General features: G+C 34.0%; 1 protein-coding gene across 3 annotated transcripts in view; it reads left to right on the top strand.

Annotated features, from left to right (window-relative positions):
* The window catches only part of LOC115218117 (corticotropin-releasing factor receptor 2-like), a 430,528-nt gene that overhangs the window by 312,659 nt on the left and 91,920 nt on the right, over positions 1-25,949 (top strand). For all 3 annotated transcript variants that reach the window (XM_036503119.1, XM_036503118.1, XM_036503122.1), the window contains 2 exons: positions 3,907-4,034; positions 15,526-15,652. In XM_036503119.1, coding sequence (XP_036359012.1) covers positions 3,907-4,034; positions 15,526-15,652 — 255 coding nt within the window. The remainder of the gene's footprint in view (positions 1-3,906; positions 4,035-15,525; positions 15,653-25,949) is intronic.

The raw sequence follows: 25,949 nt of genomic DNA, 5'->3' as shown, positions 1-25,949 counted from the left end.
AACATTAATGTGTTCGGCACAGAAATATGAATATTTCATATATCTGTGGTATCTACTAAATTTTTTACATAAACATTATCACTTACTTTTTTCTATGAAAGATTTATTTCCCTCTATGTGTGTTGGTGCATGTTTACAAATAAACCATTCGCTCTTTTCTCATTTATTGTCTTCCATCATTGAACTTTGAAACACACCACCTGGTAATAAATAATCCATTTCATTAATTTCAGCAAATATATATATATATATATATATATATATATATATATATATATATGTATGTATGTATAAGTGTGTGTGTATGTATATGTATATGAGAGTGCATGTGCATGTATGTGTGTATGAGTGTTTCTATGTGTATGTGAGTGTATGTGCAAGTTTCTAGTTACCGCTAGTTACCGCGTGGGAAGTGAATTAAGAACGTAATGTGACGAAAAAAAATCGCTGTTAGATATTATTCAGTAGCATATTTCTAACAGACACTTGGGCTACGGATATATTTAGCGTATCACGCTTAGTTGCAAATTTCTTTTCTAGGACTTAGCTTTCGTGGATAACTACCAGTATTCTTTCCTACTGCAGTAATCTACGACACGAATATTTTTTTATATTTCTAGTTTTTTTTTCTCAACAGTCTCAGAAATCTATCAAAGGATGTTAGGAGCATTACTTTGACCTCTGATAAAACCTTTAATGAAACTGTAATACGTAAGATAAATCTAAAATTTAATTTCTGTTTCGTTTTTCTATAATATAGAATCACCAAGTGTTATTTTTAAGAAACGTGACTACAGGATTCGCATTAAGTTTATTACTGCAAATCTCTAAAAAGCAATGAGGTTCCTGTTACATTTGGCTGCAATTTCCCCCTGCTGACAACACAGGAACGATTCGACAAAATGTGAGACACAAACGACTGACTGGCGATTGTTGTTGGGCTGCAAGCTGCGAGATTGTAGCAGAAAGTCAGAATATAAGTGGAAGAAAATTTGAAGTGTGATTGCGAAAGCATTAATGTGCTAGATTGTTGGGAATTATGTGAGTGTTCGTATAGAGAGCACGAATGCGAGAGGAAAGTGAAAGAGATGGTGTAGGAGGGCTTGGGTGTTTGCATCTCTATGTAGATGAGTGTCTGCGGCTGGAGACATAGATGCTAGGGAGATGATTAAGGGTATGTAGATATAAAGGAAGAACCGAGGACGAAGAAATTAATATATTCACTGTGTCTGTGCGTGGGCGTCAGAGTGTACATACACACACACACACACACACACACACATATATATATATATATATATATATGTGTGTGTGTGTGTATCTATATATATATATATGTGTGTGTATATATATATATTATATATATATATATATATATATATATATATATATGTATGTATGTATGTATGTATGTGTGTATGTATGTATATATGCATGGGTATGTGTGTGTATGTATGGATAACTGCACATTTATGCACATATATATGGGTATATACGTGCCAGTATATGTATGGGTATTTGTGAATATTAGAAGCTGTATAAAGGGAACGTGAAGAATGCATGGCAAAGTAGACAGAACATTTTAAAATAACAAAAATATAGTGAGTTTGTGCCATTGTCGCTGTACATTTTTATGCGACTATATATACGCAGAGACAGACTGAAAAGAACAAAACAGAAGTATAAAACACAGACATAGAGATCCAAGGAAATAAAATCTAAAATAGTACAACTGAAAAGGTAGTTTCTCTTTTAGACTTCTTTACCAATATGTTGCGCAACTAAACAATTCAATCTAATATTGCTGTCTATTGACAAATATATCAATTCAATGAATCTAGACAAACATATTTGTTTCGGTATACATTCGTGTATTAATCAAATGTCATTCGGGCAGTGATTAGGATAGAATGCTCCTAGTTAAGTATAAATACACTATACTAAATACGACTGATACTGTTATGCTTAGTGCTCTGCGAAGATTATTATTATTATCCTGCAGCTTACGACTTGTATAATGGTTAAGTAACTTCTGTACTGATTACTGATTATTATAGAGCAAATGTAGAAGAAATAAATTCAAGCACATGTTTATATTAGAGTTTCACCATTATTATTGTTGGTCAGCACTGCGATACGTGTTACAAATGTATTTAGATGGGGAGCATATATATATATATATATATATATATATATATATATATATATATATATATATATTTTTTTTTTTTTTTATTTTATAGAAGGAGCTTACTGTGGTTAACCCCGACTCAACCCGGGACCTACATATATATATATATATATATATATATATATATATATATATATATATATATATATATATATACATATATATGTATATATGCACTTATACATGCATGCTTGCATAAACTTATACATACATCGATATATATATGAAACTTCATGCATATATATATGTATATTATCAGTGTGTGTAGGTGTGTCTGAGTGCACGTGAAGGTATATGAGTGCAGGCTTGTGTGTATATGCATGCTTTCATATACCTTCACGTAATCTGCATGGAGATTAACTAAAAGATGCATTCATAAAGCTGCTGTATTTTCTGGAATCTCAAGCTTACTAGAAATATCAACACCAAGGCTTAAAGCCACTAAAAATTAAACGTCTCTTCTTTGAAGAAATGAATTTTTTTATGAAATTAGAGCTCCCGATTCGAGTATTACTTCGGAAATGCAAGTGCTTTCAAGTTTGGTGAAGTTAAAATTACCACTGATTTAGTCTTCAAATGAGAAGGACTAGGAACATTCAAATAAGAATGACTTGTATTTTTGAATAGTTGCTTACAAACATTATTTGGCATGATGTAGAAAGATACAGCGCCAGATATGATGCACTCAACAAAGCATCACTGCTTTTAGAGATTGCACCAAGTAATCCAAAGAATTTATATAAGATTTATCATTAATAGACGTAGAATATATCACCACAAATACAACTTCGTTGCTCTAGTAAATGGATCATTGTGTGATAGCCAACTTCGGGGCATTTGTCTAGGAAGAACTCTTAAACAAATTATAAATTTGAAGGTGGGGAGTAACCTACTGATAAATACTTCTGGAAGAAGTTCAAAGTAATGGATGTTGTGCATATTATATGAGTTATGAGAAACCTTCAGCTATGGATGCTGCTTGGAAAAATATTTGCCAATCCCTAAACAACAGTTATACATCATTTCCACGAGCAGAATATCTGAATGAAATCTGGATATATATTGTGTAACTGACAAATGATGTTGAATGTGTTAAAGCCGGAAAGAATGAATTTTGTTTAGTTTCTAATGATCTATAGAGTATATTATCTGAGAAGTTGATGCAGTACAAGAGTGTGGTGATAACACTGAAGGTAGAATCAGATACGCTACATAATCCACTGGAAGTTATGTAGAAATATAGAATTTGACCATACTGAAAATGGTATGAACATGAAATATTAGCAACTGTTAGAAAGTAGGAATTAGAAGATGTTATGGGACATTGGCGTTCAGACTGGCAGAGTAATAGAAACTAAAAGCGCTGATTTAGGAGTAGTAGACAAAGAGATAACCTGTAAACTATAACCGATAAAGCTATGTAATATTCATAAATATAAGAATAAATGCTTCATAGCAAATAATACCAAATAATCGTTTAAGCGATATACTTCATTTATGGACATTATCTAATGTCCACTTACTCTTCCCTCTCTCCAACGTCTCTCTCTCTCTCTCTCCCTTTGACCTCTATTTCCTTCTCGCTGTTTATGTCTTTATATATCTGCCCTCATTTCTATATATTTATATATATCAATCAGTATATCTTTTTGCATATAAATATGTATATCAGATACATATATAATATATATATATTCTTTATTTTAATTTTACAGGAACCGCCCGAAATTCACACCAGTTTCGACATCCAGCGAGCACTGATTCTTGCTTACATCTACTTCATTATGAGCAATATATCACTGATCCTACTGTTAATTACAATGTTCATATTCTGCTACTTCAGGTATAAAAATACTTCACTCTTTTTTTCCCTATATTTAAAGTGATTATTGAATATATTTAATATGTTTCACTTAATACAGTTTCCATTTCACTGCTGTTTCTATGTTGCAATATTTATGCAGCTTTATACATATTATCTGATAAAACATGGCATCTGAATACGAAACTATAAACAGGAACAAGTTTCATGACATAATAAATTCTATGTACAAAATAAGAAAGTGAGGCATGATCGTCAGTCACTTCTTGATCTACAAAACATTAGAGTATATCTTCTGTTCCACAGTTAGTAACAACTTTAAATTCAACGCCACATAAAAAAGGGTGATATTTGCCAGTAATATAAATGATATTACCTACAATGAGAGAAGTATATTTAACTATATTTCTCTAGAACAAAACTGAAAATGTAATTAATTTGACAGTATGACTACCATAGGCACAGGCGTGGCTGGGTGGTAAGAATCATACTTTCCAATCACATGATCCTTCTGAATGGAATCTTGGGCGAGTGTCTTTTACTATAGACATCAGGTCGACCACAGCTTTTTGGGTAGATTTGGAGGACTGAAGCTGAAAGAAGCCCTTCGTATATATGTTTATATATATGTGTGTGTGGGTGTCTGTACTGTACCCCTACGATCGCGTGACAATCGGTGCAAGCGTGTTTACGTCCCAATACCCTAGTGATTGGGCAAAGAGACATAGAATAATTGCCAGACTTATCGATTCATTCTTCAATGCGGCACCTCAGATTGGCCATAGTTTAGTGACTAAAACAGTTAAAAGATAAAAGGAAGATAATAAAAGGTGAGAACAAATTAAGTATTGTTTCGATTTCTATGACTCACATAATATACTACATGACCGATGTAACAACTTCCCACCTAAACAGGATGTTACTCCATCATAGGCCTGATCTAAGTGAATTGGAGGCAAGTGAAATCAAGCTATCACAAAACCAACAACTTCCTCTTTAAGAGCACGTATGATTAAAAAGATTTAGCGAAAGATCTCACACACTAGAAAAAAACTCCCCCTCCCAAAGGTTAGTAACATCCTCATTTTCATAACAGGTTTTTGAAAAAAATATTTTTCTAGAAAAATCAATCACCTTTACACTTCAAAAACTATATTAATTAATCCCGATAGACTTGTATGTGTGTGTGTGTATGAATACGTATTTATATACCTACACACACATATATATTAGGTATATAAGTACGTATACACATACATATATACACCTATATACATATATACATACATACACACTCATATATGTGTGTATATGTATATATATGTGTGTGTGTGTAGGCACAATGGCCCAGTGGTTAGGGAAGCGGACTCGCGGTCGTAGGATCGCGGTTTCAATTTCCAGACCGGGCGTTGTGAGTGTTTATTGAGCGAAAACGTGACTCCGGCAAGGTGGTGGTGGCGATCCTTGCTGTACTCTTTCGCCACAACTTTCTCTCACTCTTTCTTATGTTGGCCTGCTCGCTTAGCCAGTGGGGTGACGTCATTTGAAGGCTAAAACAATGCGAAGCGCATTGTGACCAGCGATGTGTAGCAACATCTGATAGCCTAGTCGGTCACGAAGATCACGGATATATATATATATATTATATATATATATATATATATATATATATATATATATATATTATATATATATATATACATATATACATACATACATACATACATACATACATACATATATATATATATATATATATATATATATATATATATATATATATATAATATATATATATATATATATATATATATATATATATATATATATATATTATATATATATATATATATATATATATATATATATATATATATATATATATCACAATGCGTTCACAATGCGTTCGCATTGTTTTGGCTTTCGAATGACGCCACCCCGCTGGCTAAGCGAGCACGCCAACAGAAGAAAGAGTGGGAGAAAGAGTGGTGAAACAGTACAGCAGGGATAACCACCCCCTGCCGGCGCCTCGTGGAGCTTTTAGGTGTTTTCGCTCAATAAACACTCACAACGCCCGGTCTGGGAATCGAAACCGCGATTCTGCGACCGCGAGTCCGCTGCCCTAACCACTAGGCCATAGCGTCTCCACACACACACACACACACACACACACCACACACACACACACATATATATATATATATATATATGATTTGAAGAAAATCGTGCAGTCATGAGTATTTGGTGGAAAGTCTATATTACGAAGGGGAAGGTTCTGCTCCCAGCCGGACTCCCCAGACTGCCCAGGAGCTACTATGCCTAGAACCCGGACTACTCCGAAGCTACTATGAGAAGACACCGCCTCCGTCTGTCAGGACATGTCATACGTATGCCTCAAACGCGCCTCTCTCGTCAACTCGTTTGTGCGGAGGTGACCTCAGGAACCTGACCACGTTGAGGTCTCAAAATCCGTTCCCGAGACAAGCACAATGCTACTCTACTCCGCAGTTTCATTGACCCAAATACGAGGGATACAATCGCCAAGGATTAATCAAAGTGGCGGCATATCATCGTCAAGGGAAGAGAATTTATGGAAAATAACAGACCTGAGGAGTCAGTGATCATACGTGGAAGACGCAAAGTACGGCTCACACTTCCTTTCCCCCCGTCAAACCAATCTTGCAATAAATGCTCCCGGCTCTTCTATAGTGTCATTGGCCTGAAAAGCCACATCAGTACCGGGTATCCTCCGCATCCATGAAGTTGAAGAAGCTCCTTCACTCGCTATAGTTTGAGTACATGAACACGAGTTAGTGCCATCGACGACGGTATATATACTTATATATAAATATTTTTTCTCTCTGTTTATTTCTGTGTTCCTTTCTGTTGAAGAGCATAGGCTCGAAACGTAAAAGACTTTCTCACATCCCGATTGTTAAACTAATATATCTGTTTGCTGCTTACACACCCGTCTCCGTCTTTTGTTTTGTTAATTTTTTTGTAAATTCCAACTATACATATACATATATATGCACATTCATATGTGTGTGTGCTTGTGTGCGCGTGTATGGCAGACTACGGTCAGCTTCTTTCTCTCGAATTCTACTCACAGACTCCTAGACAAATTCTGGCATATGACATCTGTGCTAACTGCTGTGCCCAGTGAGAATGAACCTATATATACAGGGTTGTGAAGCTGACTTTTAACTACATATTTATTACGACGTTAAATTTGTAGAACATTCTAAGTTATAATCGATAATGTAGAGGTTGCCTACAATAAATCCTTTTTTCGAAGATCTAATGTGGTTCACCGCTTTTACTGTCAGCCTAACCAACATTGCTTATCAGGCGGCTTCAGCCATTTCGGGAAAAGAAATAACACATAACAGTGAATTTAATCATAGGTGTACAGTTCATGTGATATCTAATAGATGTAATCGACTTGAAAAGAATGCTAGGATGTCTGATCTCCATTGTTATTTTAAAATACAACCAATACTTTCGAACATATCAAAGAGTGATTTATATGTCAATGAAGAGGAAACAAACCACACGAGCGCGCGCACACACATATACACATCGCAGTTAACGAAAGAAGCGAAGGTATCAGTATTACATTTTTAATCATTAACAGTTGTTGCAATATTCAATAGAATATTTTACATTGATCAATAAGGTATACACACAAATGATTAAGTCTATACAGTATTGAATGAAAGTTTCATAAATAATTTCCTCAAAGTTAACTAAATGATTGTTTACATACCATAAATTATTCTACTAAACAAAAGAAAGTATATAGGAGACAAACTAATATATTATAAATAGCAGCTTCTTATTCTATCAGAAATTCAACTATGTAGGGGGAATACAGAGACAACAGAAAAAAAAAGAAAGAGAGAAAGAGGGGGAGGGAGAGATTATCTTAGAACCTCGTTACTAAATCATTTGTTATCAACTTGGTGACAATAACAGCTGGAAGTGACAAATTAATCGAATGTACATTAAAGTTAGAGAGATAAGTAGACATGAGTAGAAACAAAACTGCCAGTTTCTACTATCAATTTTCTTAGACTAGTGGCTTTAATAAAGTGATAATACTAAAATAAGACTATGAAATAATGATTATAAAAACAATGTGCCAAAATATCTGTAAATGATATCCATTACGAGTGCAATATGATCGCGGTCAGTGACTTTTGAAACATACAAATGAACTAAATGATTTATTTGCTATTTGAGCAATTATGGAAAAGAAGAGTTTCAAAAAATTGAGGATACTTATATTTCTCAGTAACTAAGGTAAATTTAACAGAAAGAATAAGAACATGAAATCGGAATTTTAGGAACTTTTATTGAATCGGTGGGAACAACGGATCAATATTTTATTAGGTTGGTTAATTGGGTGAAACGTGCATTTCAGGATATCTTAATTAAACATATATTGCAACTACACCAATCCATCATTAACTACAGCACTTGTAATCGACTACGATATGGAAGAAGTTATATTTGCCTTGCGATTTATAATTCAAAAATAATTTTCCTGGAGCTTTTTCATTGTGTAAATTAGAGATCCTTTGAAAATAGCGGTAATAAGGGAATAGTTGTAATAAATATCTATTTGCATTAATTTAATATACAACTTAAGTCCATAAAACAAGTTCAGCTTGTGTTCTCAATACAGATATAATTTTGTTAACAGTTTTCTACTGATCCCTCTGCCTATCTGACTTCGAAGGCAGATAATTCTGACAAACGCATTACTCTCAAAATTTGGACTGTGGCTCTTCAAATTTATGTGGAGTGATTTAAGGAAAATAAAGTCCAATTCTGTCTTACATGTTATGGTATCCTATAATCTTACACCTCTCCAAATGGCTATTATTTTGATTTGAAGTCAAGGTTTATTCATTATATCAATGAAGTTCCATTGTAATCACTATTTTCTAGAAAGATATCTCAAGAAGACACGAATTACCAGCTTCATCCGTGCGCACTAGAACGCTCCCCACTGAAAGAATTTATACGAGGTCCTTAAGTTGTGTGTGTGTGTGCATGTGTGTGTGTGTGTGTGTGTGTGTGTGTGTGTGTATGTGTGTGTGTGTGCGCGCAAGTGTGTAAATGATAAATAGTGATTGTCTGACTGATTTATAAAGTTACACTTTTATCGTTCAGAGAAAAGTAGAAATACGGAGAAAATTATCATAAGATATGCAGAATGAATGCATATTATTGATTGATTGCAAGTACTTCGTGAATGAAAGCTACACACAGTGAATGAGAAAGAATCATAGTCCGCGGTTAAGTCCGCCAGGTGCTGGCGAATAAAGAGGAGCCAACCAACTCGAAACTGAGTCAGTCTGGTAATCCTTTCGTGTCCTAGAGAATACCAGGGGTTCGTTCCCCTGCTAGTAATATATGTGCATCTACAGGGTGCTGCACTGCCCCGATAGCCAGCAGGCGGATGATCTATCTGGGGTTAAAATAGAAGTAACATAGAACAAATACTTTGATACGGCGTTTATCTTACTGTATATGTATATATATATATATATATATATGAGGGGAGAATTCACAAAACAAAAACAAATGACGAAAACAGGTGGTGTAGACAACAAACAGATGTATTAGTTTAACGCTCGGGAAGTGAAAAAGTCTTTAACGTTTCCAGCCTACACTCTTCCACAGAAGGGAACGCAGAAAGAGACAAGGAGAGAAAATAAAGAATGTGTTGTGGCTAGCGATCTATCATGACGAATGCCGGACAGAAGGGTCACAGAGGAGAGCTAGGGAGAAGGGGAGATAATAAAGTAGTGGAGACCCAAACGAAGGTGCGCGTGCGTTTGTATGAGAGAATTTGTATGTGCGTGTGGAAGAGGGCTGGTTATTTTGACGTGTGCGTGTATGTGTAGGTGTGAAAATATGGGTGCTGGGAAGTGGTCAATGCTGGTGTTTGCGGGGTTGTGCGATATGGTCATGTATGGTGTAGCGGTGTATCGTGTCGTGTAATGGTGTTGAGAGGTGGGAGAGGCGAGAATGGGGAAAGCAAGAGTGGGTGTGGATTAGGCTGAGGGTGGGGATAGACCTGGGGTATTTGTCAGGTTGGGGTTGTGTCTAAGGTCATGGCAATGTTGGAGTGTAAGCTGCTCCTCGTGGTGAGGGATCACCGTGTAAAGGCTCTGGATGCCGAGGGTGAAGAGAACTTTAGAGGGGCCAGGAGGGAAGGGGAAAGAGTTGAACAAACGAAGCGCATGACTGGTGTCATGGATGTGAGAGGGGATGGAAGCCACTAGGGGGGCAAGGACACGGTCAGGATATCTGGAGATGAGTTTTCTGGGAGAGTTGCATGCTGAGACGTTGGTGCGTCCAGGATTGTTAGGTTGTGGATTTTGAGGAGGAAGTTAATGGTGGGGGTGCGAGGGGCGTGCACAATAAGGTTGGCAGCGGTGGCGGGGAGACAGGAAGAGGAGATGAGTTCATGGATAGTGGAGAACTAAGTCTGTCGGTAGCTGGGCATGGGGTCAGAGGGCAGTAGAAAGAGGTGTCTTGAAGTTGGCGGAGAACTTCGGCCTTGTAGAGGTCCGCACGGCACATGTCCACGGCTCCACCCTTGTCGGCCGGTTTTATGATGATGTCAGTGCGGCGTCGGAGATATCGAAGTGCCGAGAGTTCGGCTGGGGTGATGTTTAGATGACGGGGATGCCTGGAAAAGTTAAACCGGTCCACAGCTCGTTTGTAGGCGCCCGCAAAAAGATCGACTGTTTGGAAGTATATGTATAGGATTTAAATTTACATTAAAATTAAAATTAAATTAAATTAGGTAACGATTTACCTGTACAATACAATAAGATCCATACGTATTTCCTCGGGCGAAATTTAGTCGTCTCCGCAAGTAAATTTTGATTCCAATGCTATTATATCCTTGGCTTCTTTGAAACTAACAAACGGTGACTCTTAAACTTTTATTTTCACGCACGAGGTATACCTAAGACTAGAATTGGTAGCATAACATAAAAACAGAACCGGATATTTGGGATTTCTAAGGATGAACGGGCTCTAATAAGTTTTTCAGGGACACACCTCAAATGACTATATATATATATATATATATATATATATATATATATATATATATATATATATAACGAAATAATTAAGAGTAATTTGAATAAGGTACTTCACATGAGGCACCAAGTCAGTCCGGTATTTCCCGCAGAGCTCGATGCAGGATGAATAAAAAGCAAATAAGTAAGAAGGATGTCAAAGTATTAACGCAATACGGCCATTTCAGGCGATTCCATTTGATCTAATAATGCATTAATACCTTGATATATTTGTTACTTATTTGCTATATATATATACATATATATATAATATATATAAAATAGAGATGGGTGTGTATTCGCTTTTCACGTAAAAACAGCTTCACCAATTGCTTCCATACTTGTGATGCACTAATAATTTGACCTCGGATATATGTTAGGCTCTTCATTTGATTTTTTTTTTAAAAAAAATATTACTTTATATTTATTATTCATTTCTTTAAAAACTTCCGGCATTGACGTAAAAATGTCTCAGTCTCTATTTTAATGTTCGTTGTTTCTAAACAACTACCATAGATTGCTGGAAGAAATATTTAATAAGTTCACAATTTTAAATATTCGGTACAAGATAGTTTTCAATGTGCTTTTTTTTATATGTTTTTTATTTCAATGTTCATTTCATTCACTATTTGCAATGCTATCTCTCTCTGTCTCTGTCTGTCTATCTGTCTCTCTCTCTCTCTCTCTCTCTCTCCCTCTCTCTCTCTCTCTCTCTCTCTAACAAATACACACACACCCATGTTTGATTTCGTTTTGAACTCGCACATATTGTTTTGCACGCCGTGTTCAACTCTATGTATTTGTAGTTATGTCGCACACGCAGATGTGTGTTTTTGTATGTTTGTGTGTGCGAGCTTTAGTACATGGGGACCAATGTGCAAAACAATTTTCAACCTAGCTCATCCAATTATGAAATGAGAAAGTACCATTTGATGGCAACGGTAATATCAGTTTGGCTCATATTGCTATCATAGTAAATTGAAGAACAGCGTATTTCCAGACTAAAGTAATAATAATAATTCACATAAATAGCTATGTGCAATGGCAATTCTGGCTACAATAAAATGAGACAATAACAAAGGTTAATATGAATCAATGAATAAGATTCCAGCAGTCATTAAGGAATACAAATCAATTGATTTAGTCCTTGATGAAAATCAAGCTGACCTTACCCAAAAGAGTTCCTCAATTCTCTTGAGCTATCTGGAATTCCTCCACATAAACTTTTTCTGAATGTAGGAGTCACAATAATGCTTCTAAAAATTTTAGATCCTCTTAAATTATGCAATGGTTCAAGGTGAACTGAAATCTATTGGCTTGCTATTCTCATAGTCAGCTTTATGTTGGTTGCTCCGGGGTAGGTAGTTTGCAAGACTTATTTGTCTATGCACCAAGCCAGAAAACAAAGAATGTTATTTATCCAGAAGCTGTTTCCTTCAACATACGTGGTAGAATTTATCTCTTTTCGCAAAAGTGGCAAATTTTGTATTTTCATTTATTATCATTATTATTATTATTATTATTATTATTCTCAATATTATATTATTATTATTATTATTATTATTATTATTATTTTTCTTCTCAATATTATTATTATTATTATTATTATTATTATTATTATTATTATTATTATTATAATAATTATTATTATTATTTTTCTTCTCAATATTATTATTATTTATTATTATTATTATTATTATTATTATTATTATTATTATTATTATTATTATTATTATTATTATTATTTTGCATTATGAATTGATTTCCCATTTAATAAGTTATATCCCAAATGAAGAATAAATTGAATTTAGAATTACAATTTTCTATTCAACATATTTTGCTTTTTTCTTCCAATATATAAGGAAAAAATCATTTCCGGGCAACACCGGGTGCTTCTGCTAGTATATATATATAAATGAATATATATGAAAAGTGCATATTTGATTAAATTAAGTTATTTCACCGATTTCGGCAGAAGCAAAGCTAAATTTGACTACGGGATTAAGAGCCATCACGTAATAGCAAAATTATTTTCGGCTAACTCAGTAATGATTGTGCCAAGCTACTAATTATTCCTTAATGTATGCGATAATTTTGTTATCGTGTAAAGTTGCGATGAAATGTTTCTCTCTATTTGGCCAAGAAATTATCTAATTCGCCTTAGTTAGGTACAAAAGCAGTAAGGTTCTGCTGCAACTTTTGTGAGTTAGTAAGGAAAGTGCCCAACTTCGCAATTTAATCCCACAATCACGCACATGCATAATTAATCACCGAATACATGCAGTTTAAATATGAATTTTTGTCGGAAAATAAACGAACGGATTAAAAGACAATCACGTTTTCAAAAGAAGAAACCTTGTGAAGTGTCCTTGAAGATAAACTAATATCTTCGAAATTGTTTTAACATGTTACGCTGAAAGAAGAAAGAACAATTTTAATATTTTAAATAGTAAAGCGTAGTAATTAATGACTCCAGATATGATATAAGCTTTCATGTCCAAAGCGGGTATTACCGATTTAATAAACTTCAGTTTGATTAATTTAATGGATTTACCAACACCAGAAGAACTAATGGCTTAGATAAAGTCGGCAGGATTGAAAAAGGAAACATAGCGGGACATACCATACACCACAAAATATTTTGCGCGATGATCTACGATTCTGCCTAGCTGCTATAACATTTATCTATTTAATGTTCCTATGTTAGAAGCAATAACTATTATTATACTATGTATATAATTCTAATGTCACTCAGCTTCTCATAATAAGCATAACCTTATAGTAACCTTTTATTATAATTTAAATGGTTTTCTTTTCATCAAAATGCCAACAAAAGCTATCGAGAGATTGTATCGATTTATTCATCTATCATTCCTTGCATACTCTGCATTCGTATTTTGTACATCAGGCAAAAAATGCAAATGGACTTGAACTGACAGTTCTGCAGAATGAAATATCAAAGCAGGTTAATCTTAATACATTCATAAATGTATCTCCCCAGCAGGTGTTAACTTAAATCTAAAGATCAGCGAAAAAGAAAACACCTACTTAGAACTATTGAAGAATCTACCGATACAACACCCGGTTTACATATTCAGGATTCTACCTGGAATTATTGGGTCACTGGGATATGTGACACACTACCTAAGCACCAATCTTGAGAAATTACGCTTCTTAACGAAAGGAGAAAACTGTTTCCAAGACTACAGATTCAAGACATCAGGGGAAATGTAAAATTTGTAAAATTTACCAGAAGCTTATGTTTTAAGTATATATGAGCATGTCTAGATATGCAAGTATATGCATGAGAATACATACATAAAATGACGCATACAGATATGCACACGCACTGACTACAAATATTGCACACATACACACATATCTAAAACAAATACCATGTTAATATTGGTAAAATTCCAATGAAGGAGTCTTTGATCTAAGCTAGAAACCGGCTCTTTCTCTATTGGCAAGAAATCTTCAAATTAAATTGAATAATATCACCTACCTACATACGTACCTGCCCACATACATACATACATACATACATACGTATATATATACATAAATATATATATATATATATATTATATATATATAATATATATATATATATATATATATATATATATATATATATATATGATATGATATATATATATATATATATATATTATATATATATAATACACATATGCATAAATATAAATACACACACACATTTAGAATTTTTCCATATGACATTCTTAAAGACTCATTTACTGGTCGAATTCTCACAAACAATATAATTTATATACGTAGATGTTGCATTTATCTATGATTTCGATTTACAGCTTATCAGACAATTTTCTTGCAAATATTTAATAATTTTTATCTTCGTTACAGACTCAAAATATGCTAGAGTAATACATACATACATACATACATACATACATACATACATACATACATACATACATACATACATACATACAAACATACATACATACATACATACATGCACACATTATACACACACGTATTTTTTTTCTCTCCTTGTTTCTCTCCTTGATTCTTTCTGTGTTCCTTTCTGTAGAAGAGCGTAGGCTCGTAACGTAAAATGCTTTTTCTATTCCTGAGCGCTATACTAATACATCTGTTTGTTTGTACACCACCTGCCTTCGTCTTTTGTTTATTTTCGTAAACTTTCCCTTTATATATAAATATACATACATACGCACACAAACACAAACGCACACACACAGACATATATTGTGTATGCGTGTTTGTGTGTTTGTGTTTAACGAGAAAGAGATACTCACTGACAAAGGCAATTATAAATAGAATGGTGTCATGTTCTGATACAAATATAATGTTATGGACATTTTTTTCTTTCTGTTAATGACTACAATTTTTATTTATTTTAGGTCTCTTCATTGCAGTCGTATATCCATCCATAAGAATCTTGTCAGCTCCTTTATTCTTCGATTTATCATTTTTGTAATTATATCAGAACCGTATATCATGAGGCAAAATACTTCCTACAGAAATGTGGTAAGTAAAATCTGAATCTTGAATTTTTTTGTGGTGGGCATGTGTTATTGTTAATTACTCTCATTCAAATGTTATTTGTCGATGCAGAAAAATATTTCAATGCATATATAAGTGTTTATATATAAAAAAAAAAGAGTATAAACTGCAAATCTACCCTAGACAGCAACTCTCATTCAAGGACCGTTCTATAATCCACATCATATGTTGAATAACAATTAAGCTCAGGTATAGTTAGAAATATTCAATTGTAAGCGTAGGAGATCTATAAACTGAAAAGTTTTATTGCTGGAACGCAGCCACAATGCTTTCAATCACTCATAGTATTTATAGACAGTAAAACACAAAAGCACTCATAACATTATATTTGTATCAGAACGAAAGTGAATGATGCATGTATCGTCGGACAACGAGATCACAGGTTGTGTGCCTAAACCTGGAGCTTATGTATGAACATTGTACTTGGTAAGCTGATTTAGTAGTGCTGAGAATTTAGCATCAACAACTCACAAAATGCTCTATGCGTTACATTATAATAGTTGCTGCAACAATGGATTTCATGTTTATCATCAATCATTCTTAACACTGAAAATGATCTCGCATCAAGTAGATGAAAACTATTTCGATTAGAATTCATTTCATTTAAGTACTTGTCTACTTACCATTGTCGCAACAGTTCAATGCATCACAAGCAAAAACGTAACACACACTGAGCTCCACATATAGGGATCCCTGGACATTCAGCATAATAGTATCACGAGCATATCTCACTAAAGGTGATGTGATTAATATCATAAAGGCGATGAATACAGAATTATAAATTGCAATATCAACAGGGAAGATACTGTTTAATTTTAATACCAGGCCTTCTCACATTCCAATTTTCTTCTAGGTGAATTTGAATACATAGAGAAGAACTGATGCATGTGCTAGCACACACAACAATCAATATTTCACTTCATGATGATGGGGACAACGAAAACATAAGCGAAACTGTGATGACAAGGAAAAAAGTCGTGAATTCGTGTAACATCGGATCGAATATGTTTACTATATATTTGTACATAGTCTATTTCAGTGTGATTAAAACTCCAAACACTTGTTTACACTTATACACGCACGCACACACACACACACAGACACGCGCGCGCGCGCGCACGTGTGTGTGTACATATCCCCATATATACATAGAATATACATAAACAGTATGCATATATATATGTTGTGTGTCGTGTAGCGTGGTGTGTGTGTCTATGTATAGACATATATTTGCATATATCTATATATACATAGGATATACATAAACAATGCGTATATACATATACGTGTGTGTGTATGTGTGTGTATGTGTGTGTATGTGTGTGTATGTGTGTGTGTACGTATGTGTGTGTGCGAGTGTATGATGATACATAAGGGTATTTGTGTGAGTGTGCGTGCATCTAATCATTGTATGTTGAATGGAATTAGCTGCTATACTATGTAGCCATTATGTGTTATTAGAATTTAAGCAATACGGGCCTCAACAGGTCTACCTTGTGTTCTCTACTTTATCACCGGTGGGAAAATATCGAAGACATTCTCGAAGAAACTCTGGATAGCAATGAATATCAGACTGCGTCCTTGGATAATTTCCAGAAATATATGGCCTAGTAATGAGAACACAGCAGATTCACGATAAACTAATTCAAGCACGGGAGTGCCTTCATCTAAACTTTCTCAGATGAGCGCTGTATGCATTCGTCCATTACCACGTCTGAGTTTTGATTGGCCTTAGCTATCGGATGAGTTCATTGCGAAAGTTGTCCCGCTCATGTTTTAGTTGGGAGCGACAGGCGAAAGAATGGTGACATCTTCTTTGACCTATCTCTCACGAACATCCTTATGTTTCATCTGAAAACGAAATTAAATTGAAGGAAGAAATGTCGGTATTCAGCAAAATAATCAAAAATTATATGAGTGTGATGAGCGACGTCTTAGTAGACACCGATATCAAATATGGCTCTATACATCGAAGGGTAGATCATGCCTTACTGGTTAGGCTGACTCTGGCTTTGTAGGATTTTCACGAACAGACATCGTAGTCCTCATCTCTTGATTTAAAAAAAATCTTTTCTCTTGATTATTTTTCTTTCTGGTATTTTCCTTTTCTACCTGTTTTATATAGTTCCACGATAAATCTTTCTCTTGAGCCCTGTATGTTTTAGTCAGCCCTTGATGACTAATTTAGAAAGTTTTATCATTATTCAACTTCAATCAGAATTAGTCTTATTCGTGGTAGGACTTATGTAGGTAGCGGGTTAATATCTATTACCTCACATATCCACATAATTTTAATTGGCTTTTAAGTGCGCAAAACACTTCTGATGATCTTTCAAAAGGCAAACCTTCTGACATTTCATTCCAATCTCCTTCAACTCTCTGTCTATAGCAAAATCACTGACACACCGGAGAGAATTCTTAGCAGCAATTTGTAGGTTTTAACGTTCTGAGTTCCAATTCCTCCTAAATCGACCTTACCTTTCATTCTTTCAGGGTTGAAAAAATAAATAGCAGTCAAGTACTGAAGTCGATGTAATTGACTGGTTTCTTTCTTTCCTACCCTAGACTTTATGCCTATGGTAGAAAGGATTATTATTATTATTATTATTATTATTATTATTATTATTATTATTATTATTATTATTATTATTATTATGATTATTATTATTATTATATTATTATTATATTATTATTATTATTATTATTATTATTATTATTATTATTATTTACTTTTAATCTGCATGTTTGTTACAATCACTCGCCGAGATCTACCCTCTTATTACTATTATTAAGATGGTGAGCTGGCACAGTCGTTAGCACGCTAGATGGAATGCTTAAGGGTATTTCACCTGTCGCTACATTCTGAGTTCAAATTCTGACAAGGTCGAGTTTGCCTTCCATCCTTTCGATAAATTAAGTACTAGTGAAACACTGGGGTCGATGATACTGACTTATACTCTCCCCCAAATTTGCTGCCTCTGCGTCAAAATTTAAAACCTTTATTATTATTATTATTATTATTATTATCATTATTATCATTATTATTATTATTATTATTATTATTATTATTATTATTATTATTATTATTATTAATGCAGTGGGCTATCAAAATCGGTAGGTTGTGTCTTACTTCCTTTCTAAGTGGATATAATTGAATAAATCCTTTCCAATAAAAGTGCTTTCCTTGTGCCAATCGTTATTAGTGTGGTAATCTGGTTGAATTGTTAATGCGTTGAATCAAATGCAGTGCCTGTATTTGTTCTGAGTTCGAATCACGCCAAGGCCAAATTTTCTTCTTATAAATTTAGAATCGATAAAAATAGTGAACTACTCAAGTACTGGTTCTATGGTATTAGATGCACTTGAACATATACTAGAAGCAAGCATTATTCTGTATTACGTAAGTACATTTTATAATTGTAGCTCATAGAATAATGTTATTACTTTGCGAATAAAGGGGAGAAGCAGGCAGAATCGTTAGTACGCCGAGCAAATGCTTAGCGAAATTTCGTCCATCTTTATATTCTGAGTTTCAATGCCTCAGAGGTAGACTTTGCCTTTCATCACTTAGGAATCATTAAAATACGTACCAGTTGTGCACTGAGGTCGATGTAATCGACTACCTCCGTCCCAGAAAATTAAGGCCTTGTGCCATATTACAAAGAATAATTATATATTTATGCATGTATTTTTGGTATGACTTTCAGTTTACAGGATTATTGATAATTTATGAATAAAGAGGACGTCCCGACAAACTTGTTAGAACTTTGGGCAAAAGAATTTGCCGCGCTTCTTCTAGTTCAAATTCTGCTGAGGTCGATTTTACCTTTTTAAACTTACTGGGCTGATTAAATATTTACCTCTCTCCACAAGACTTTCAGGCCTTGTGCCTGTAGTATTACTTGGTGCATTGTTAAACAGTATGAAGAGCTACAAATTGAGAAGAGTTATTTTATATCATATATGTACGCTAATCTACAAAATGACATGAAATATATATATACTTATATGTCCTTTATACTTTGGTCATACGTATATTGTTTTGTGGAAATGTTCTGGGGATAATAAATGAAATAATAAAGCATAATTTGATAGTATATCACTCATCGTTGTATATATACGAGTGTTTGACATGGATGTGTATATCTAAAAGACACTTCAAAAGTACATTTCTCGGGAGTTTATTGAGATGCTCTTTTTTATTTGTAAAACCTAATTTTCTCTTCAGAATCATTGGATACTGACAGTTAGTAATTATACATAATATGTGATTTAAAAGAGAGATTTGTCAGGGGTACGGGGAGTAATAATTGTTAATCATATGGTATCTATTGGGAGGCCTAGACACTTTTAGGGGTTAAGTCTCTCAAACATCAAATACACATTTACTTTCATACAAAGTTCAGTATATATCCAGTTTTGGTGATGATTGATGAGAGTTCCCTTATAGTTCAAATGAAGTTAAAAGTTATTTGCTTAAATTAACAAGGGAAATGAACGACAGCGATAAGATAACTGAGACAAATTTAGCTAATGTTATTGCTTGGCTGTGCGATTTGATTAGAAGGAAATATTATCGGTTTCACTTTTTCTGTGCAGTGTCAATGGTTTTATATATTCTGCCACATCGTCGGGTCGGCCAAAACACTCTTTACAAATGAAATGTGGTTGAGGGTAACAGTGTATGTATTTTAATAACCATGACAGCATTTCATAAATTACCTGGATTCAACTATTTCATATATATATTTTTAAATAGTTTTCTGTTACTATTTTTATGCTGGATTCGAAAGTAATTAAGGGAATTCCTGCGAGTCGTAACAATGAAAAAATTAATTAGCTGAGAATTGATCAAGTTTGTGAAATTTTCATTCATTAATACACAAGTTGTAAATTTACATTGTCTACATTTATGCTTATTCAACCTATGCACACATGCACATACAGAGATAAACACACAGATGTGTACCTATAACTATACTTGTGTATCTATACAGTTATACATGCATGCCTACATACATACATAATATATATATATATATATAATATATATATATACATACATACATATATATATATATATACATATACATACATACATACATATATATATATATATAATATATATATATATATATATATATATATATTATATATATATATATGTAAGAAAGTAGAGAGGATATAAAATCGACAGACACTAGCTGGTAAATATTCCAGTATGTCTATTTATTCCAATGTATTGGATGAATCCACACGCATGTAATAGTAGTGCAAATCATCTAGTAGAAAAAGTTGGTAATTGCATAAACAAGGGTGTGGAAGCATATAAGCATATAGTAACAAGTGAGTAATTGAGCAAATGAGTAGATTGTCACCAGAACCGAATGGGTATGCGGGTGCTAGTTCCTTACGGCCATTTCTGCCAAGAGACAACGCAATCTTCCAGGTTATCTCCATCTCTTCAGTGTTTTGCTGGAATGAGCAGATAAGGCTTGGATAATGAATGTGCCATTGGGCTTCTTCAGAAGGTCTAAGTTGTTGGTGGGGCTAACAGATATAAAAGTCAGCTAGTAATATCTACAGTGTGTTTGAAATTTTTGAAATAGAGTGGAAAAAGAATAAGAGTAGTTTACAAGAACGGTATGTATCTTCTTGTTGTGCTTACCTGTAGTTATTCAGTGCTAAACTTATACTAGTAAGATATAGAATATTAAATATTAAGTGTTTAAGGAGTGGCAATGCGTTATAGTGTTAATTATGTGTTTTTTTAGAAGTTGTTAAAAGAAAGTGGTTACATGGATATATATATATATATTTATATATATTTTTGGGTGGTGTGCTAGTTTATTATGTTTAGTGCTAGAGTGCATTTCAGTTACTTTGTCCTAGTAAGTGCGAGAAAGTAGTCACGTGTGTGTTTCCTAAAATGTTCGTAGGTGAAGGGTTCTTAGATTCGTGCATGAGCTAGGTTTATGTAGAATATTCCTAATAGGAGTATGGAGTAACATACCATTGGTAGATAAAGGTAACGGGGTATTCCTCTCAGTACCTATCTATACTCACGCTCAAACAAGCATACGAACATATATTAACAAACCCACAGATATACCTATACTACTATATTCACATCCATATACATGTGTACACACATCTATATACATGCATATACATACTGGCTCACATTCACACACACACCACACACACACACACACACACACACACACACACACACACATATATATATATATATATATATATATTATATAATTAGGGCTTAGTAAAATAAATTACTTTGCCACATACTGAACTTAGTAGAAATAGCAGCCAAAAAAATTTTTTTAGTCATTTCTACTACTTAAAGAAAATTTCTCTCAGATAATGTTTACTCCAGACAGCTCACGAAGGTTTGGAGGTAAATACAGAAAAAATATCACAAGCACATAGATCGTTTGAGTACGTCAACGTTTCAAGATTAGCCAAATAAAATCAGCATTTCTTTCGTCAGCTCAAAATTTCTTAATTTGGATTTGGAAACACTAAAAAGAAGGAACTTTACCTATCAGCGAACTTGTCGCTTCAGATGAACCACTCCAACTAACAGTGTCAACAAATTCAAAATGCGCAGGCGTAAATTCCTGCAATCCCCTTCCACCCACGTGGTCTATCTAGCAAACATTATATTTTAACCGCGAGAACCGAGGCAGTATGACAGAGAGAAATGAATTATATATCAACAATTGAGGGTAAAATTAATTAATTAATCAATTTCACCAAGTGTTCAGTATGTAAAGGACCATTTAAGGCGAATTCAAAATATTACATTATATAATGTAATATTTTGAATTCGCCTTAAATGGTCCTTTACATACTGAACACTTGGTGAAAAAATTTATATATATATATATATGTATATATATATGTTTGTGTGTGTGTGTGTGTGTGTGTGCATGCGCACATCTACATATGTCTATATATATATATAATATATACACACACATATATATACATACACACACATATATATATATACATACATATACATGTATATATACTCACAAACATATGTACAGACGTAGATACAGACACACATACACATGCCTATACATATATATCTCCATATATACAGTTTCTCACAAACACAAATGGGCTTACAATCGCTGGTACCTATATACATATATATATAAATTTAGGTATTTAGGGTAAAAAATTGATATTAATTTAATATCAATTTAAACCAGTGGCCTAGCGTATTGAAAAATCTGAAGATTCACAAAGTTATATTACATACATATAAGAGGAACGACCACTAGGTAGACTCCTAATATGCTAAATGTAGACCCCATATGGTCTAACCACTAAGAAAAATTGTTCTCAAGAAAATATGGCATACGCCATACGCCAGAACGTAATGCAAGCAAGAGAATTGAAAATATACAAAATATAATGACTGCTTACACACCATATTTCATTGCTACCATTTACATACGTAAATGTCTGCAAAACATCAATGCGACCGCCATAGAAAATATAATTTGCAGAACTATACACAGGACATCCTGTCGAGAGAAAACATGGATACAGTTCTATCAATCATATTTGGGGTATTTTTCAAATGTCTTCGTTTTGGCGCACCGAAGCCGGAAAATACTCGCATCGAAACCTGCTGGTTATTTAAATTTAAATAATAAGTGTAACAAAATTTTATATTGATTTGATTAATATGAATTTAAACCAGTGGCCTAGCATATTGAAAAAATCTGAAGATTCAGGAAATCATATTACATACATATGTGGTCTACATTTAGGATATAAGGAGTTCCACCTAGTGGTCATTTCTCTTATATGTATGTATGTATGTATGTATGTATGTATGTATGTATGTATATACATATATACACCTGCACAAGTATGAATACATACATACATTCATACATACACTCAATTATATATACCCATACTTGGAGTGGTTAGTCACAAACTAGAGAGAATGATAAGAGCAAGAACATGCAGCGAATTAGTGGCGTATACCAAACATTACATGGTGGAAGCATATGGGAAGTTATTGCTAAGACGAATAATGTTATTATCAGGAGGGGCGCTAGTACTAGTGGGAGTTAAATAACCGGCACTAATGGTGTTTAGAGAAGGTGCGCTTGGCCTTGTGAAGGCAACAAACTTAAGAGAATTCTCCTTAAGAGAATTATCAAACGGAAGGTTGGTTTTAATCCTGAAGACAATTTCATTTACACATATGCATTTCCTTTTCTTCCATTTATACGCTGGTACTGTTGCTAATATCTTCCAATGTAGGTTGTAATCGATTCTCCTATCCTTAATTTCTCATATATAGTTGCTTAATCCCGTTGAATTTCTCTTAATTCCGTTTCTAAATGTGTACCTCTGGTGATTAATTCTATGTTTCATATTATTCTGGGTTGCTCCTTATTACCTGGTTGTGTACTTACTACACATTGATATACTACTTATTTTCTAATGCAATTACTATTGAATACACAATTACTGTTAATTCTACAATCACAGGTCATATAGAGTTGTGTCGGGGTAACATTGTGGGTAACAACTGGTATTGTATTATTAGTGTTCTGACTATTGTTAATATTAATAATAACATTGCTGTTACTATTGCTATTGCTTGCATCACTATTATTATTATTATATTATTATTATTATTATTATTATTATTATTATTATTATTATTATTATTATTATTATTATTATTATTATATGTTTTACTTTTGCTTTATGTCTGTACAAGTTGGCTCCAAGTCTCACCCAGAGACCTCAAGAGACAACAATTTGGAAGTTCAGGTTGTTGTTATGCCTAGTGTGCCATATATTTGGGTTTTGTTTTGGTGTTGTACTAGTGAATGTCTAATAAATAAATTTTTTTTTAAAGTTTGTTTTAAGCCTTGGGATTACATAGAGAGTATTTTGAGTAGGATATGAGCAGTTCCCATGAGCACTATCCTTTGAATTTCTGCCATTTTGGGGTTTCCTGGCATCTGAGTTAGGTAGCAATCAGCCCCTTTCGCTATCGTTCCCAGGGCACCTATGACAACAGGTATTGTTTTAGTCTTCAGGTTCCACATTTTGCTGATTTCTATTTCAAGATCTTTATATTTGCTCAGTTTTTGGTAGGTCTTGACAGATACGTTTATATCGATTGGGACAGTCATATCAATGAGGAGGCATGTTCTTTGTCTGAAGTCTTTCAATATGATGTCTGGCCTATATGCATCTATCTTTCTGGCAGTTTGAATGGTGAAGTTCCAGAGGAGTGAGATGTGGTCATTTTCAAGCACTGGAGGTGGATTGTGTTCCTAGCAGTTTTTTTCATGGGGCAAATCCACGTTTTTGCAAATTACCCAGTGAATATATTGTGCAGCTCTATCATGCCTGTTGAGGTACTCTGTAGGCGCTAGAAGACTGCATTTGGAGACAACATGATCAATGGTTTCATTTTGTTGTCGGCATACACGACATTTTGGGCTACTGCCGTTCTTTAATATGTTTGCCTGGTACTTTCTTGTTGGGAGGCATTGATCTTGAGCTGCTATGATAAACCCTTCTGTTTCAGATTTTAAGCCAGAGGCCATTAGCCACTGATGGGTCAGGGCTTTGTCAATATCTGCATTATTCGCTCTCTTTGGGTATTTGCCATAGAGAGGTTTTTCTTGCCATTTATTATTCAGAATATCTAAGGCCGCAGTTTTGGCACGGGTTTTCATGAGCCTAGCTTTTTCTGTGCTTGTTTCTTGTATGTCTATCTCTAATTCCGAAATTTGTTGTATTCGGAATTCACTTAGATATTCCTTTGCCTGTTTTGTTACTGAGTATGATGCTTTCTTGTTTTCATGTTTTGAGACAAGTTTTAACATCCAGTTCTCAGACTTTTTTAGGTAGGTGTCTAGGCCAATTGTAGCAATCTTCATTATTATTGCCAGTTGTAAAAGACCACGGCCTCCCTCTTTTCTTGGCAGGTAAAGCCGTTCTGTATCTGCCTTAGGGTGGTGCATTCTATGCATTGTCAAAAGTTTTCGTATTTTTCTGTCGAGCTGACATATTTCAGTAAATGACCAGTTAACGATATTGAAACTGTTAGTCACGACTGGTATGGCTAATACATTGATCGCTTCGATCCTGTTTCTTGCATTCAGCTCAGTCTTGAGTATTGCTCTCACTCTTCGATAACATTCTCTCCTGATCCTTTCCTTCATCTCTGAATGCCTTTTTCCGT

Source organism: Octopus sinensis, linkage group LG1, assembly GCF_006345805.1.
Source record: "Octopus sinensis linkage group LG1, ASM634580v1, whole genome shotgun sequence".
NCBI classification, from domain to species: Eukaryota; Metazoa; Mollusca; class Cephalopoda; order Octopoda; family Octopodidae; genus Octopus; species Octopus sinensis.
The sequence above is the reverse complement of the archived record's forward strand: the minus strand, read 5'-3'. Positions and strand labels throughout refer to the sequence as shown.